The 19,423-nt window shown below is 42.2% G+C and overlaps 1 protein-coding gene across 2 annotated transcripts; it reads left to right on the top strand.

Annotated features, from left to right (window-relative positions):
• The first annotated feature begins 6,746 nt into the window (after positions 1–6,746).
• adisspa (adipose secreted signaling protein a) lies at positions 6,747–19,227 on the top strand. 2 transcript variants are annotated; one of them, XM_028567376.1, is made up of 6 exons: positions 6,747–6,932; positions 7,693–7,765; positions 10,170–10,306; positions 15,034–15,187; positions 17,350–17,475; positions 18,517–19,227. In XM_028567376.1, exons 2-6 carry the CDS (start codon positions 7,747–7,749, stop codon positions 18,615–18,617), a joined length of 537 nt encoding a protein of 178 aa, XP_028423177.1. In that variant the 5' UTR covers positions 6,747–6,932; positions 7,693–7,746; the 3' UTR covers positions 18,618–19,227. The 2 variants fall into 2 exon arrangements, with proteins under 2 accessions (XP_028423177.1, XP_028423183.1); XM_028567382.1 differs by lacking the exon at positions 6,747–6,932 and having other exon boundaries at positions 6,943–7,765.
• The last annotated feature ends 196 nt before the right edge of the window (positions 19,228–19,423 follow it).

Here is a 19,423-nt window from a genome sequence, read left to right as displayed (position 1 = left end):
ACAAAGCGCAGCCCTGGCGGAGGCCAACCCTCACCTGAAACGAGTCCGACTTACTGCCGAGAACCCGGACACAGCTCTCACTTTGGTTGTTCAGAGATTGGATGGCCCTGAGAAGAGACCCCCTCACCCCATACTCCCGCAGCACCTCCCACAGTATCTCCAGGGGGACCCGGTCATACGCCTTTTCCAGATTCACAAAACACATGTAGACCAGTTGGGCATACTCCCAGGCTCCCTCCAGGATCCTTGCGAGAGTAAAGATCTGGTCCGTTGTTCCACGACCAGGACGGAATCCGCATTGTTCCTCCTCAACCCGAGGTTCGACTATCGGCCGAACCCTCCTTTCCAGCACCTTGGAGTAGACTTTACCAGGGAGGCTGAGAAGTGTGATACCCCTGTAATTGGCACACACCCTCTGGTCCCCCTTTTTAAAAAGGGGAACCACCACCCCGGTCTGCCACTCCTTTGGCACCGTCCCAGACTTCCATGCAATGTTGAAGAGGCGTGTCAACCAGGACAGCCCCTCCACACCCAGAGCCTTGAGCATTTCTGGACGGATCTCATCAATCCCATGGGCTTTGCCACTGTGGAGTTGTTTGACTACATCAGTGACTTCCACCTGGGAAATTGACAATGATCCCCCATCATCCTCCAGCTCTGCCTCTAACATAGAGGGCGTATTAGTCGGATTCAGGAGTTCCTCAAAGTGCTCCTTCCACTGCCCTATTACCTCCTCAGTTGAGGTCAACAATGTCCCATCCTTACTGTACACAGCTTGGATGGTTCCCCGCTTCCCCCTCCTGAGGTGGCGAACAGTTTTCCAGAAGCACTTTGGTGCCGACCGAAAGTCCTTCTCCATGTCTTCTCCAAACTTCTCCCACACCCGCTGCTTTGCCTCTTTCACGGCAGAGGCTGTAGCCCTTCGGGCCCTTCGGTACCCTGCAACCGCCTCCAGAGTCCTCTGCGATAACATATCCCGGACGGCTTCCCTGACCACCGGTGTCCACCACGGTGTTCGTGGGTTACCGCCCCTTGAGGCACCTAAGACCCTAAGACCACAGCTCCTCGCCGCAGCTTCAGCAATGGAAACTTTGAACATTGTCCACTCGGGTTCAATGCCCCCAGCCTCCACAGGGATGCACGAAAAGCTCCGCCGGAGGTGTGAGTTGAAAGTCTGTCGGACAGGGGCCTCCTCCAGACGTTCCCAATTTACCCGCACTACCCGTTTGGGCTTACCAGGTCTGTCCAGAGTCTTCCCCCACCCCCTGACCCAACTCACCACCAGATGGTGATCGGTTGACAGCTCTGCCCCTCTCTTCACCCGAGTGTCCAAAACATACGGCCTCAAATCAGATGAAACAATTATAAAATCAATCATTGACCTTTGGCCTAGGGTGCTCTGGTACCAAGTACACTTATGAGCATCCCTATGTTCGAACATGGTGTTTGTTATAGACAATCCATGACTAGCCCAGAAGTCCAACAACAAACAACCACTCTGGTTTAGATCAGGGAGGCCGTTCCTCCCAATCACGCCTCTCCATGTGTCTCCATCATTGCCCACGTGCGTGTTAAAGTCCCCCAGCAGAACAATGGAGTCCCCCACTGGAACCCCATGCAGGACTCCAGTCAAGGTCTCCAAGAAGGCCAAGTACTCCGAACTCTTGTTTGGTGCATATGCACAAACAACAGTCAGAGTTTTCCCCCCCACAACCCGCAGGCGTAGAGAGGCGACCCTCTCGTCCACCGGGGTAAACTCCAACGTAGCGGCGCTCAGCCGGGGGCTTGTGTGTATCCCCACACCCGCCTCACACCCTGGGCAACTCCGGAGAAGAAAAGAGTCCAACCCCTATCCAGGAGTATGGTTCCAGAACCTCTACGCTCAGAGACTGTGCGTAGAGGTAAGCCCCACCATATCTAACCGGTAGCGCTCCACCTCCCGCACCAGTTCCGGCTCCTTCCCCCACAGAGAGGTGACGTTCCACGTCCCCAGAGCCAGCGTCTGCTGCCCGTGTCTGTTTCGTCGAGGCCCCTGACCTTCACTGCCACCCGTGTGGCAGCGCACCCGACCCCAGCGGTTCCTCCCACAGGTGGTGGGCCCATGGGATGGAGAGGGAGTTGCCACGTTGCTTCTTCGGGCTGTGCCCGACCGGGCTTCGTGGCAAACCCGGCCACCAGGCGCTCGCTGACGAGCCCACCATCTGGGCCTGGCTCCAGACGGGGGCCCCGGGCTTCCTCCGGGCAGGGTAACTTCACCTCTTCTACGTTGGCTCATAGGGTTTTTGAACCATTCTTTGTCTGGCCCCTCACCTGAGACCACTTTGCCTTGGGAGACCCTACCAGGAACACACAGCTCCAGACAACACAGCCCTCAGATTCATAGGGACACACAAACCTCTCCACCACGATAAGGTGATGGTTCCCGGAGACATCTTTTTAGACAAGCATTTAGTTAGCAATATGGCTTTGTATTGTATTTTATTTGTTGTTGTTTCTTTTATTTGTTCCTTCTGTAAAGCACTTTGTGACCCTTCTTGTCTGTGAAAGGTGCTATATAAATAAAGTTTACTTACTTACTTACTTACTTCAATTTATCTTAGATAGCTGAGAAAGTGAGATTGCATAGTGATACCAGTCTAATTTGGAAAGTGCAAAACCCTCCACTCTCTTTAGCTGCATATAATTTTGTATGGTTAAAATAGATTTTTTGCCTGCCCACACATAGCTCTCTACAACAGTGTTAAACAGTTTTAAAAGGTGGGGTGGAAAATGTAAAGGTAACATATAGAAAATATAATTAATCTTGGGAGTGGCAATCATCTTAACCAAATGAATCCTTCCTAATAAAGATATATTCATTTTTGCCCAGTTTTGTATGTAGGACAGGTTGGATAGCTTGAATAACTGGAGAGATATTAGTTTGCATTATTTTTTCCAAGCCTGTTGTTAGTTTAATCCCTAAATAAGTCAAACCTGCCGGCATGCACTTGAAGTGCCAGGACTCCCTCGTGGCTGGGGGACATAGCTTAGCTGATTTATCCCAGTTAATAGTGTAACTGGAAATTTCAGAAAAGGAATCAATAATTGAAGAGATCTCAGATGTTGCTGTGTGTGGGTTACTTGACACCAAAAGAATATCATCCCCATATAGAAAAGGTTTGTGTCCTGGGGCGGCCTCTACCTCACCAGCTTTCGCCCCATGATTGCTGAGTCCTGCAGCGGCGCAGGGTTGGAATCCGACCTGCTGCCCTTTGCTGCGCATCATCCCCCGTCTCTCTCCCCCTTTCATGTCTATCCACTGTCACTACTACTAATAAAGGGAAAAGCCCCAAAAAATAATCGTTAAAAAAAAATAATATTTTTACGCAACGCAATTGTAAAAGGTTCTAAAAACAGGGCAAATGCTGCAACTAAGGCTGAATGAGGGTGACATGACTCCACTAGTAAGAACAGTTGCCATTGGCTCCGTATAAACTAGCTGTAACCACTGTATAAAGGAGGGACTTTTTTTTAGTGCATTAAAAAGGAAGGCAAACTCAACTTTATCGAACGCCTTCTCTGCATCTACGGGATCATTTTCTTTCCGACACTTCCACATAACATGCAATAATCTACGTAAATTGTCAGCAGAAAACCTATTCTTAACAAACCCCACTTGATCTGTGTGTACCAGACTAAGAAGCACCTTCTCTAATCTAGCTGCCAGTACTTTAGAGATGATTTTCTCATCAACATTGATTAATGAGGGGGTGGCCTCTAGCTCACCCAGTAAGAGTGTTCGCCCCATGTTGGCTGAGTCCTGCAGCGGCGCTGAGTTTGAATCCAATCTGCTGCTTTTTGCTGCGTGTCACCCCCCATCTTTCTCTCTACTGTCGCTACACAATAAAGGGAAAAAGCCCCAAAAAATAATCTTAAAAAAAAAACATTGATTAATGAAATAGGCTGATAATTTCCACAATAATGAGGTATGGTGATAACAGCTGATCTCATACTTGCTGGCATTATCCCTTTCTGCAAGGAGTCCTGATAGACAGCAAATAGTCTTGGAGCTAAGTCTTCTACAATTATACACTGTAAATAGTGAACTAAACAATATATGGAAGCCATATTAGATCACAGAAAGAAAGCCAAATACATATACAAATGAGTATGTTTATGTGTCTCAAATGGAGAGTCCACATTGTAAACATTCATAATTGGATTCCACAAAGAGCTTTCGTAAAGCCACAAAACAGATGATTATTTTCTCCTATCATTGTATAAGTTGCATTAACTACAATGCATGTACAACCTGAATCTTATTCAGTGTCACTCGTTCTTCTAAACAGGCTAAAGCAAAAAAAAATAATGAGGATATCAGGATAGTGATGGTGGGGAAGACATGAATTGGGAAGAGTGCCACTGGAAACACCATTCTGGGACAACAAGTGCAAAGTCTATGACTGTAGACTGTTCCAAGGGCAAAGCTGAGGTGGATGGGCAACAGGTGTGTAGCGTTAGACATTTCTGCAGCAGTCTATCATTGTAACAGTCACCAAAGTGGTTAGCTAGCACCTAGTGGCTAATATTCACGGGAGAAAAATGACAGAGCGCCATCGTCTCTTTTTGGTCTGGGAACACTCACTGACTGTTTATTCCGTGCATGCTCACAATAGCATTCAAGTGCACGCAGGCACACACGAACAAATAAAAAAGCTGCTCCAGAAGATCAGAAATTTAAACCAGAAGAACGGAGGAAGCCACTACACAAAGATGAAGAAAATGAATGAAAAACTTCAGAGAGAGAGGGAGAGGAAAGAGAGAGAGGGAGAGGGAGAGAAGAGAGAGGGAGATGAAAGAGAGAGAAGAGGAGAGGAAGAGGGATAGGCAGAAGATGAATGTGGAGAGAAAGAGGGAGGAGAGAGAATCAGAATGAATAAAAGAGAGGAGAGGAGAAAGAAAGGGAGTATGCAAATATGATTGATACAATGAAGGAAAAGCATGACAGAGAACTGGGAGAGGAAAAAGAAATGCTGCAGAACAGACATGAAAGTGAGGCCAGAGAGCAAGTTTAATCCATTGTATCCTCTAGTAGCTGGTGAAGTACTAGTTTGATGCTGGCAAGAAGGTAGTTAGACTATTGGGAAAAGCAATTTGGGATTTGTTCAAGTGATTCAGGCAGCACAACTACAGAGGAACCCTCTAGAAGCTCCTACACAGAAATAAATGAAACTATTATTTCATCCACAGAACTAAAATCACAATTTACTTTTTCATTATCTCAGTGAATGATAATAAAGCTAATTTTAAAGTAGAGCTATATACACTGTAGGTTAGTAGGGCCAGTTCACACATGGTTCACTCATCATATCATACTCTCACACTGCCATTGTGTTAATTTTGCATTATTTTGATATAGCCCAAGGAGATATTAAATTATATTTAAGATAATATTTCACAATATAAAATGTTTGCACACTCAATCAATCACCTACCCTTTGATAAAAGATCTGAAAACAAAAGAGAGAAATGTATATTATATCTTTTTGGTTTCATGATGGTGCCTCCAGTTTTTGCATTAGTGTGACAGAATACAGTTCTGTCACACTAATCAATCAAGAACTTGTTTCCATACAGCCAAATCTCACTAACATCATGGGGGCTGGTGGAATTTACTTCAGGGGAGTAATGTCATACACACACACACACACACACACACACACACACACACACACACACACACACACACACACACACACACACATATATATATATATATATATATATATATATACAGGCCAAAAGTTTGGACACACCTCATTCAATGCGTTTCCTTTTTATTTTCATGACTATTTACATTGTAGATTCTCACTGAAGGCATCAAAACTATGAATGAACACATATGGAATTATGTACTTAACAAAAAGTGTGAAATAACTGAAAACATGTCTTGTATTTTAGATTCTTCAAAGTAGCCACCCTTTGCTTTTTTTTTATTAATAAGGGAAATAATTCCACTAATTAACCCCCTGACAAAGCACACCTGTGAAGGTAAAACCATTTCAGGTGACTACCTCATGAAGCTCATTGAGAGAACACCAAGGGTTTGCAGAGTTATCAAAAAAAGCAAAGGGTGGCTACTTTGAAGAATCTAAAATATAAGACATGTTTTCAGTTATTTCACACTTTTTAGTTAAGTACATAATTCCATATGTGTTCATTCATAGTTTTGATGCCTTCAGTGAGAATCTACAATGTAAATAGTCATGAAAATAAAGGAAACGCATTGAATGAGAAGGTGTGTCCAAACTTTTGGCCTGTACTGTATATATATGTATATATATATATATATATATATATATATATATATATATATATATATATATATATATATATATATATATAGGCCTATGACTTATGTGTAATTAAGGCCAATACACATGAATGGCAAAGGTGATGTAATTTATATTAGTAAGAATGACTTTGTGGATAGCTGAAATTACATTTGTAGATAGGAAGAATGTAATTGTGGAAATCTGAAATGTTCTTTTTGACTAGTAAGATTTGAATTACGGATATCTACAATACATGTCCAGATAGCTATTACATGTTAAAACGGCTTGCCATAGTTCAGAGGATAAACCGGGAACAAGCTAACAACGCCACCCTCCGGCCTGCAGGACCTGGGCGGTCCTGTGTATATTATTAGGGCTATAATCTATAAATAGCCAGTGTGCCGAGTCGACGCCACGCGCGTGTCCGCTGAGAAGGCACACGCCTGCGCGTGAAACATGCTCGAGCCTTCCCTCTGTCTGGACCATAGACTCATCATCCCGGACGGTAGCAGGACATCGCAATAGTATTTTGGCAGTGCTTCCTCGGGACAGATGCTCAGAAGGGACTAACGGCGTGTAAAAAGGCACTACAAACGTCCAGCACATCTACACTGAGCGGTACGTGTCCCATGTGGTTGAATCCATTGGCTATTTAGGCTTTGAGGCTGCAGGACGCTAAATTGATAGGCGTGTAACGTTACTTGTGTTTTAACTGGTTATTTTATTGTCCGTGCGTAGGCTACTTATAATGATATGTTTAACCATTAAGTGTTCACGAGCTTAACGTGACGGTCATGTTTAGTAGCCTACAGTTGAGAAGGAGGGATGCTCATTCAATGTAGCCTAAGCAGGGGTGTTGCCTTTCACTCTCATCTCACTTCAGAAAGGAGACACCAGCCTCACATTAAAAGAGTCTGTCATGTTGCCTACGTCGGTATCCATATATCCAAAAACATGATGTAATATGTTCTGAATATGTGATTACAAAGAGACTTGTTTGGGCTAACAAAAGCTGAGGGTCTCTCTTTGTTTAGCATTCCCAGAAAAAAGACGTTTGAGGACGTCATCTTGGGCTTTGAAAAACACAATAGTTGACAACTAATCGATTGTTTTTTGCAGCTCTACATTGATTGAAATTTTCTAACATTTTATAGACCAAACAATGAATTGATTAATCGAGAAAATAATTCACAGATTAATCGAAAAAAGAAATAAGGTTGCAGCCCTAATCAATATGCTGTGCACCATCTCTTCTGAAGCCCAGGACAGCTTGAAGACTTACTTTAGATAATGATGCCACATAACATGTCACAGCCAACAATCATGGTCCTGTCTCTCTCCTTTGTGCCATTATCTGTCCTCATACTCGGGAGGTCAGTGATGACCTCACTCTGGGATTGTCTGACACTTCCCAATCCCTAACCACATTACCATGGCAACAGGAAGAAAAGGTAAGTTTGACCCGGCCTGTGTGTGTGAATAGTTCGGCCTTCACACAGTTATGTCTGTAAGCCTAGCTGCTGTACTTTAGACACAGTGAAAAAAGGCTTCCCAGACAGAAAGACATTACAATGCATTTGGCTCCCCGTCTTTTTTCTGTGTAATTTACACATAATAAGCATGCACTAAAAATGAACCTCTATGAGATACAATTCATTTCTGTTTTACTTTATCATTACTAGAGACTTTGTGTAGATTGTTGACCAAATATAAGAGTGACCCTGAGACTGAAACGTGGCTAGTATGCCACAATTGTATAGTGACATAAACTAATCTCTTGGCGGTTTATGTCACTTACAACCACCACACATACAGTTTCCTAATGGCAGGTGGAACACAGACACACACACACACACACACACACACACACACACACACACACACACACACACACACACACACACACACACACACACACACAAACAAACAAACAAACAAACAAACAAACAAACAAACAAACAAACAAACAAACACATAACCTTTTCCCAAATTCAACATGTCAACAGTTAGGTGGGGAGAAAATTCAGAGACAACAAAACCAAGGAACTGAGGAATGCATTTTTTAATCTCTGACTGTTCTGCCTCTGCTGAATCTACCACTTCTGCACGGACGCATCTGTGAGGCATTTCTATTTCTATTCAATTAAATTCATTAAATTAATTTCATTCATTTTATTTAGGCTATAGTATCAAATCATATCAAGAGTTATCTCGAGACTTTACAGATCTAGACCACACGCTATAATTTACAAAGACCCAACAATTCCAGTAATTCCCCCAAGAGAAAGTATAGTTTTTTGCAGATTGCTTACACACAGAAATCAAAAGTATTACACAATTATCAAAACGTCAAGGAGCACAACATTGGCCCAGATGTGCACCACTATAAGCACAATGTCAGCCTCACACTTTTTGCAAAACAATACACACAGTGATTTTCAAAACACTAAACACACACACACAGAAACCTTGAGTGGTGAGGAAAAACTTCCTTTTAGGAAGAAACCTGGGACAGACCCAGGCTCTTGGTAGGCGGTGTCTGACAGTGCCGGTTGGGGGGGTGATGAACAATGACAATAATAGTCACAATAAAGATAATGGAAGTATGACTAGAAATAGTAGTTGTTGTAGTAGTCAGGGTGGTGTTGTGCAGCAGAAGGTAGTGGGCATGCGGTCAATTTATCCAGATGTTTTTATTACAGTTTTTTACAATTGCTTACACACTAAAATTAAAACTTTCCCACAATTAGTAAAACCTTAGACTCAAGGAGCAAAACACTAGGCTAGATTTGCACAACTGTAAGCACATTGTCAGCTTCAGACTTTTTGCAAAACATTACACACAGTGATTGCAAAACACTAAACACACTTGTATGCATTTGACACAGAAATTTATCATGATGTCACTTCCTTGCAATTTCAAAGCAAAGGCTTTCAAATGAACACACATGAACCAATTGGTTAAACACAGCCACCAGGTATGCAAACACATGACTGCTAAATTGTAGACACACCAATCGGGTTTAAGCACTATATAAAATGCAGCAGGTAAGTTCACCTGCCTTCAACCAAAATGGAAGGAGTCAGAAGAAGAAGAAGAATGAGAGTGAGAGGGAGAATCCACAGAGGAGGAAAAGGAGGTAGAGGAAGAGGCCCAGCCAGAGGTAGAGGCACACTAGTGGACCATGTTATGAACCACGGATTGATGCTGAGGGAGACTGGACTAAGAGTTCAGCCAAATCTTAGTAGATATACAGCGGCATCTGTCATAAGGACATTTCAACAAGGAAACAGGTCAAAGAAAATCTGTCTCCAGTTACAGTAATCAGCTGCTCATTGGATGCACCATATCAGTACTGTTGATACCCCTCCCTGTGACATGAGGATTGAGGGTCGAGAACGACAAGGAGGAAGGGGGGGGGCCATATTCACGCGAGGGTTTACGATCTCTGGCCCCAGGCTCAGTTAGTCCTCATTGAGGCCCCAGGCTCAGTTAGCCCTCATTGAGGCCCCAGGCTCAGTTAGCCCTCATTGAGGCCCCAGACTCAGGTACCCCTCATTGAGGCCCCAGGCTCAGGTACCCCTCATTGAGGCCTTTTTTGAAAATCGTGCTTAAGCAATTGTAAAAACATGTAACTCACATCTGCCCTCATTCATCTTTGTCTGCATCTTCAGTTTCCTTCTTTACGTGAATTTATCAAACATTTATTAAAATACTCATTGCTGTTTTTGCTTTGTTGTGACATCAAGATAGATTTTGTATATAGCCATTGTTTTTAATCACGTCTAGTAATCATCATTGTGGCTAAGTGGTTGCTAGATGATTTAAAACCTGTATTTTCTTTCCGTCACCAGGCTCCACCTCGAAGGCAGGTGGGGTGCGTTTCCCTGACGACGACGAGCCTCCCGGCTCTCCAACACGGAAAGACGACAAGTCAAACCTCTCTACTCTCATTGCTATCCCAGAGAAGGATGGCAGCTACTTGGTCAAGGTGTGTCCATGTGTGTGAGTGTGTGTACATGGAAAGGCTGTTCCATGGCCCGTTATATGCATAATGGAAATAAGCAATTGTTTGCTAACAAGGTCACCATGTCAACCCACCCTCGCTTCGGGAAACAACTACAAACTTCGAGCTAGCAAGCTACACTCTGAAAATGGAAAGTTTTAAAGAAGATTTGGATTGGGCAACAAGGCAGGCCTACATGGTTCTTTTGGTGAATGATTGTAAAGATTTACGGTTTACGGCATTTTCTATCTATCTGGGATGTTTTGGGACCGATTGGTGTGATTGTTGTGGACGAAGTACAGACGCCGATAAACTGGGAATAGCAGATTGCGTTTACACACATATCCAGCTAATTTAAATAGCTCATGTTACTGGGTTCTGTAAAGACTAACTTCATGTAATATTGTATGTGGCGTTTTCTTTTGCGGCTTGCAAATGTTCCACCAAAACATGTTCCTTCAAATTCCACTATTCTACTGAAGCACCGTTGCTGCGTCCGGAGCTTAGCGCCAAACAAGACGATTGTGATCGGTTTAAACAAATGCTAACAACCCAGATACATTTTTTTTCTCTTCTGCTGGGATGTATCTGTGGTATAGCCAGACATATATAACAAGTTGGGAATAAAAATTAAACTACTTAAATAGCATTAATAAAGATGTAAGTAAACAGATGGAACAAACTGATCAGGAAGGCTGGCTCCGTTATTGGTTGCAAACAGGAGACATTTGAAGCTGTGGTGGAGAGGAGGTCACTGAACAAACTGTTATCCCTCCTGTTCATCCCTCATACACACAACAAGTACAGAATCATCAGAAAACTTCTGTAAGTGACATGACTCTGAGTTGTACTGAAAGTCTGTGGTGTATAAGGTGAACAGAAAAGGAGACCGCACAGTCCTCTGTACCACTCACCAGCAGTATTTCTCATGTCACAGAAACCACTGAGAGTGAATCGTGTGTTTTGGATGGTATTATTATATACTGTTAGTGATGTGTCAGTGTTTTTGTTCCTGCATGCTGCCTACTCCTATATCCCCAGCTGTCTCGAGCTCTCTGCAGCGCTGTTGCCTTGAAAATAATGTTATTTTTTTGTTTCATAAAACGTCCCTGAATTCAACAATATGGACATTACTACAAAACTTCCTGCAATTATTCGTCTCCCTTCTGTTAATTATTAGTCTCGCATTGCCAGAGCTACACAGCGCTGTCTGTAGTTGACGGTGAAATGAGTGGTCGAAGCAGCTGCTGTGAAATGGTATAATTTCCTATAAGCTCTTCACAATAAAAGCCCCCTGTTATTTTGGTATTTGAATGCTTTTATTATGAAGCAGCAAAATCAGGAAATGTTGGGTCATCAGCAGTAACGTAATGTGAATCCTAGCGAACATGAAACGTAAAATAAAGCCGTTATAATATAAAATAAATTTGAAACCACAGAGATTCCGTTAAAAGCTCCAAACGTACTGAAAGCTGAACACAGAAACTTTTAAAAACGTCTTTCTCTCCTGCATTGGTCTCGCTGCCAGTCAGTACATCTCCTTTTGTCGGCATGCCTTTTATTTAGGATACAGTCTATAGTCGGCACCAGTGTTGGGGAAGTTACTTTTAAAAAGTAGTGTTTGCTCATTACTCATTACTTCTTAAAAAAGTAATCCTTTACTTTACTTAGTTACCCCCTATGGAAAGTAACTTTTTACTTTACTCGTTACTTTTATGTTACTTTTAAAAGCAGTTGTCTCTCGCAGAGCCTGAAGTTAATCATACAAAAGCTATCTTTGACCATAAAACCAATCTATGGTTTATCAGTGAAGTGTCTGAACTAGACTACAGATTCTCTACTCACAGAGTGATGGCTGATTCATTATGAGCGAGTCCAGCGCGGTTGAATGCACATCGGCAGGTCATCGTCGTTACAGTGTTAATGTGTAACGTCCATATCTACTTGTAGTACTGGTCGCGCAACCACGATGGTCCGTGCGTTGTCATAGACACATGCAGCCTCTTTTCTGGAAGTCCTTGCGTGTCCGTGCGACCAACACATGTCCACAGCGGTCCGCTGCATGTAGCCTAGTCTATGTATGAGCCCATCTCCACCACTGTGTGTAGTCTAGTCTATGTATGAGCCCATCTCCACCACTGTGTGTAGCCTAGTCTATGTATGAGCCCATCTCCACCACTGTGTGTAGTCTAGTCTATGTATGAGCCCATCTCCACCACTGTGTGTAGTCTAGTCTATGTATGAGCCCATCTCCACCACTGTGTGTAGTCTAGTCTATGTATGAGCCCATCTCCACCACATCCATCTGTGAGGTTGTCAGCTTTGTGTCTGCCTGGCGTGCTCTGTTTGTAGGACGGCTGCAGTCCTCAGCGATGTAGTGGCATGTGTCACATAGCTCTCCGCTCAGAGTGCCGCCACGAAGCTAAAAACGCTCTCAAAAGTTAGCTATCGTTGGCTGCAGCATTGCCCCGCTACCAGCAGCCTCTGTCACGTCCATGTGGAGCTTGTGAGAACGCAGCTGAGAGTGTCGCTGTCAAATCTGTCCCTGGGAAAAGTAACGTTGCGCCAAATTGAAAAGGAACTACGTTTCGTTACCAAATTTTCAGTAGTAACACGTTACTTTACTTTTTCCCGAAAAAAGTAGTTACGTTACTGTACGTTACACCCAACACTGGTCGGCACACAGACTGGGGGCCACGCTTTTTAATTTTTCACTTAATTTATGTAAAAGTAACACTTTTTGCAATTTTTAGCAATACATCAAAAACCATTTACACTGGATTAACCAATTTGTTATATTATAAACTTCATCTGTCAACTGCTGAAACAATGTATTTAAGTGGTTTGATGGAATGGATATACAGGTTGCAAAATTGATTTTAATACAGTCTCTCCACTGTAACAACTGTCCCAGTGTACAGGGATGGTTGTAACATGTCTAAAATATACATAATGAATCTATCATATACTCAAAATGGAAAATATTATTTATCAGTCATGTTATTGTGACTATTCATTTCATGTTTTTCATTGATTACCTTTTTTTTTCATACTGCATCACAAAAAAGAGGGGAAGCCTTCAAATTATAATGCAAGAAAATGATTTAATGGGTGAAACACCTCAAAAAAGTTTAAACATGAACTCAAACATTCTCAACAACAGAGAGAGAGGGGGGATGGGGGGCCTAGTCCAAGTCACAGTTGTGGCAAGTGTTAAATTATTATTACTTACATTAAAGGGAAACTATGCATTTTTTTTTTTAGCTTAATTTACCTTAACTTTTAAGGGGAAATTCGTTGTTAAATGGGTTTTAGATATGTTAAGTATGACCCTCTACCACAAGATTGAGGGATTTCCGCTTTAACAGCTCTGGAGGAATGGTTATATGACTTTTTCTGGGGTGAATGGTGGCCGTCTCGCTTCCCCCCTAGCGTCTGTGAGCGGAAAAAACAGCCATGCAACTTTGGGCCGGCGAGAAAACGGCAAAGAAATTGACAAAACTGCATAGTTTCCCTTTAATACCAATATCTGCAACTCTATCCCCAACCTTAGCTAGTTTTTAAAATATAAATGAAACTTGGTTGGCGATACTGGGACGGTTGTATCACCAACCATGTTTTCATCTCATGTGAGCTAGCTTGATTAGACTGCTAGTTTGACACTTGTTAGCCATTTCTATCTTTAGCTTACAAAACAGTGTTTCTAATAAAACGTGTTTGAATTCATAGACATTTGATCTTATAACAGCATCCAAAAAAGTACATCAGAAGAAATAGTATTTTTTTTACCTCAAAAATAACCTTTTGTAGATAACGCCATCAGGAAGTTTCAAATGTGGCTCCCTTTTTAGCAAGAACGTAGGGAAACTAACTGAGCATGAGCACAGTGAGTGTCATCACTCTAGGTGGTTTCTGATTGGAGGAATTCAAGGTGTTACAATCATCCCCTGTTACAACTGTTCCTGGTCTCCCCTACACACAACAGCCTATATGCAAACAGAAATTATGTACACATTTATTTCACCATTTTCGATCATAAGTGGTCACTGAGGACGCATTTGGAGACACATTCTACAGACAGGTGAAAACACACGTCTAGAGCTGTCCTGACCCGATCACTGAGAACAGATGTTAAAACCAGGTCAGGACAGCCTCAGAGATTAAAGTTTGATTTGACAGAAGCATATCTCACCAGAAGGCCTCTCAAATTTGCTCACAATTTACACCAGATTGATGCATTGAACTTGTTTAAAAAAAGAATGCCCCCAGACCCCCCTAGAAAGTCTGAGGTCTTACCAGCACAGTGTCACAACATTTGTGCAGAATTTCTGTTCATAAAAGCAAAAAATTAGTATAGAGCTAGGGTATTCATGGGTCATATTGAGTGAACTAATAAGAGATAAACAATGCAATACATGTGTATATATTCTGAAATGTTTATATGACAGTTTGATAGATATATAAATTCAGTAGACTCTAACCAGGAGTAAAAGAGATTTTACCTCTAACGTGGGGTCTCCTCTGTAACTTGTATTACAAATGCAAATTGAAGTGATAATGCTTTAATCCATGTATTCATAGAATCTGTTTAAATCCGAAATATTGCCAAATAAACACTTCAGCTTATTATTAAACTCAACATCTGCTTTTTTAATCGCTTTACTTCTCCTTTTATCTCTCTCTCTCCCCTCTCCTGTCGTTTCTCTCTCCAGGCTGGTTTCCTGAAGAGCCACCACTGTTATGAGATTGTCTTCACCATCCCAGATGTTCCCACACTGGGCAAAGAGCTCTCCTGTCTTCCTTCCTCCTCTCCAACTCGGAGGTTCCCCTGCCTCCGGGTCAATCGTATCGACTCCATAGTGGAGAGTAAGTGTAGAACTGTTTACCGCCTCCCTAATAGTGCAGAACCTGTGTGCCAATTCGGAAAAAGTCACACACCCTGCCATCTGATCACGCACTAACTTATAAAAATAACACTATTTTGAAACACTAGTGTTTTGTTCAAATGAGTAACATAAATAACACTCCTGTTGTTATAGCGTATAGTGCACACACAGGACTCCCATGTATGTCCCTGTTTGGTTGGCTTCTTCTTGAGGTTTTGCCACTGGATGCGTGCAGTGTGCTGATCCATCTGCCTCTCTATTGTGTTTCCCAGACTCTGCAGTCTTTTGTCAATCGATCTAGCTGAGGACACAGAGGGTAAAGCTGTCGCTATCAGACGTGTGCGCATTTGTAGAAGTTCTGATTACAAAACACTCAGACCCACAAACACAGAGGTAAATATGAGCTGACCTCTAGAAATGCAGACTTTTTTTAGTAACACATTCAGGTGTACAATCAGATTACTGGACTGATCAATGGCTACCAATATTCTAATTGGGCCAAGTATTCAAGATGGCTCTCCTCCAGCTTGTCAGTTACTGGAGCCAGAAAATGCAAAACTGAGCAAAAAGATGGAGCCTGGGTGGAGCTAAGAATGATTGGCATCTTGTGTGTGATAGTCCCGGACTGCTGTCAACCAAGCAAAAAGGCTCCTACACCTCTCTTTTACTCTTAATCTTGCAATGTCAGTCAGTCGGACCACCAATTTGGTCCAGAATGAGACCAGAATGAGGGTACTGAGGATGACAATGAAGCCTCCTGACTTTGGTGATTCCTGACTTCACCTCTAGCTCCACCAGCTGGTTAAAATGTTGTCTTTTAGTGAAATGTCTTGAAGCAAAAGGATGGATTGCCATGAAATTTAGTAGAGATATCTATGGTGTCCAGAGGATGAATCCTAATTTTGGTAATCCTAACCCGTTTCCCCTAACACCACTAGAAGGTCAAAGATCTAATTTACCCTGTGGAATATCAAAAAAAAATGTATACAGACGTTCATGGTTCCCAGACAATTCATCGTAAAGACTTAGGAAGACTTCTTACTTTTTATCTAGTTCAAAAAGAAAGAAAGAAAGAAAGAAAGAAAGAAAGAAAGAAAATTCACGCACACACTCAACACTGGTTTATTTGGTTGGTCGACGTATGATCACAAGGACCTTTCTCTCTGTGTCTTGAGAAAGGTCCTTGAAACGTCAACTGACCAAATAAACCAATGCAGAGGTGACAAGTCTGTTTGGGAATTTTATTTCTTTTTAAAATGGATCTTTAGGAACTTTTTTTATCTAGTGCCATCATCAATTTAAAATTAGAATTTTTGTCCTGCTGAGCAAAGACAGCAGACAGAGATAGCAGCAGGTTTGATTGAGACGTTACAGTTAGAGGAAGTCTGGGCAGAACAGGGTAGAGAAATGGACAGACAAGAGAAACAACAGGAGTTTATGCGACACGAGAGAGAAAAGGAGATTTAACGAGCCTGGAATCTGGAGATGTTGGCCAGGTTAGAGGTAAGAAAGCTGCTGCAAAGAGACGCCGTGATGAGCAGGCATTTGATCTTAGCCGGGCACGGGGTTTCATGCCACCTTTAGATGAAAGCGCTATTGATGTTTTTCTATGTTTGAGAAGGTGGCTATGAAAAGTGATTGGGCTAAGGGCCATTGCTAGTTCAAAGTGTGCTTACTGGGAGAACTCAGAGAGCAGTGGCATTGGACACTGGTGTGGGCCTTGAGTACAATGCTCTGAGGAAGGCTGTGCTGGAAGCCTACAGGCGACATTTACCTGATTTGAGAGGGCAGCAGAACTTATCGTATTTGGATCTGTGGATTGGATGAGTTCATGTAGTGCTTTTGACTATCAGGGATTGAAAGACTTAATGTTGCTTGAACAGTGAAAAGTCAGTATCCTCAGGGAGGTTGATCTCTATCTAAATGACCGTGAGGTGGACGGCCCATGACGTGCAGTATAGTTGGCTGACAGCTATGTGGTGACCCATGGTGGTATACCAGGTGGACTGATTGGTAAGAGGAAGTACCATGACGCAAGCCTGGAGGAGAACACCAACGGTAGTCGAAGAAGCCAGTGGAACAGCAGCTTTCAAAAGAGACTTAATGAAGCCTGTGCAATAAATATGTATCCTCCTCTTATAGGAGGAGTAAAGGTAACATGTGAGTACAAGACTCACCAGGAGGGGGTGCTGCAGGAGGAGATCACTCTGGTAACCAGAGGGAGGAAGGGCAGCAGTCTGAAGGTCAGATTCCAGGCCAGGGTCATTGGTATGTGTCAGCACACACACACACACACACACACACACACACACACTCTCAATAAAGCTGTGCATAAACATATTCTAGTCAGGTTATGAGTGTGTAGTGTGTTCACAAACCACAAACTTTATTTAAACTGCAAGTTTTAAATGCCACTGCCAGATTAACTTCCCAAACACACAGCAAAATGTTATTCCAAAGATATGTTACCAATATTTATTCCTTTGTTTCTGTTGCTGTTTCACCTCCACCCACAATTCAGTCAGACACTTTAAAGAATTGCCCATTTACTGTATATCAAACGGTTATACAGTTAGATTTTACAAAAATCTCTGGTCTTTCAAGGTCTGCCTGATTAATCTACACACACTTCCCACACAAAGATGACATAAGGCTGGTTGAAATCCACAAAGGCATTTATGTAATTAAAGGTTTTTCAGACATGGGCAGCTCCCAAATGCCCTTTATGCATTGCATGTTACAAATGCATTAACAGCACACTCAAAAGTCAACACATTTTAAATTCACTCGGAAAACCAACCTAACAAAACTGACAACAAACAAAACCCAAAAAGGTTTTAATGCATTAAAGCTGCAGAGATTATTCAATCAATCAATTAGTCGTCAACTATTAAATTAATCGTTAACTATTTTGATAATCGATTAAGTGGTTTGAGTCATTTTTTAGCAAAAAAGTAAAAATTCTTTGATTCCAGCTTGTTAAATGTTCAAGTTTATTTACTCCTTTGTGACAGTAAATAGGAATATGTTTGAGTTGTGGATAAGACATTTGAGACATCTCATGCTTTGGGAAACACTGATTGACAGTTTTTACAAGTTATCTATTAATTGAGAAAATAATTGACAGAATAACCATTAGTTACAGCCTGCTTTTGGTATAAGCACCATAATGCACTCAGCAGTGACCTGATATAGAAGGTTACGGACACAGGCTGTATTACCTCAGCTCTGACTGAGCCTGACACCTGACAAGTATAATACAGGGAGTGAACGCAGACTGTCCTCATCTATTTCTCTTCCTCTGTACAGACCCACAACACGGGACTCCCATGCTGCTGGAGGGGGTGAGATGCCTGAGTGCTCGGAAAGACTCCCACACAAAGCACAGCAGCGACTGTGAGAAGATATGATGAAAAGATACACAGATATCATGTATATAAATCTAGAACAATGTGATTCAGAGACTGGGTCAGGGCCCAGTGTGATAGTATAGGAACAGTAAAATATGTTCCCCTAATTGGAAACAGCTTAATTTGACTGGTAAATAATTGGAGGTGCTATGTTTTGCAATAGTGAAATTTTAAAATATTTGTTGGAAAAATACAGGTCAAACAAATGCTGAAATTGAGATGGGTGAGATTTCAAAACAGTTTAAAAATGCAGTATCTTAGAAAAGAATAGAATACACTGTTAATGTCCAGCCAAGGCCAGAAAATCCCCTTTGGTCTCACCAGATACAATGAAAAGATCACATGACATCAGAGGATGTGAGCGGATGTTGCTGAATGTTTCCCCATGCTTAACTCCGATTTCACTGTGCTCCACCCAAATCTCTCACCGCTCGCTCCAAATGTTTTTTAAAAACCTGTATTTATCAGATGAACGGTGCCCGCTCTCTCTTCATACCACCGGTGCCCGGAGCTGGCGATCTAGAGGGAAGACAGGTGAATTTTACAGGTGTTGAAATTAATCAAATAATCGATGCATCGAATCGTGGACATGGACGATGCTGCATCGATAATCGGCAGGCTCATAATCGATTATTTCTGTTTACAATTTAATGTAGGCCTAACAACATTTCTGTTTACATATTCTGTTAGGTTTTGCACATTCAGGAAGTGCCATGGGCTCAGTTCTGTAGTGTTATGTATCCAATTTATTTAGTATTAGAGCACTGCAGAATGTTTTGTTTTTGAAGCTTGAAAAGCTATGAATT

Source organism: Perca flavescens, chromosome 2 (genome assembly GCF_004354835.1).
Source record: "Perca flavescens isolate YP-PL-M2 chromosome 2, PFLA_1.0, whole genome shotgun sequence".
In the NCBI taxonomy this organism is placed as follows: Eukaryota; Metazoa; Chordata; class Actinopteri; order Perciformes; family Percidae; genus Perca; species Perca flavescens.
This window is presented reverse-complemented; position numbering and strand designations above follow the sequence as displayed.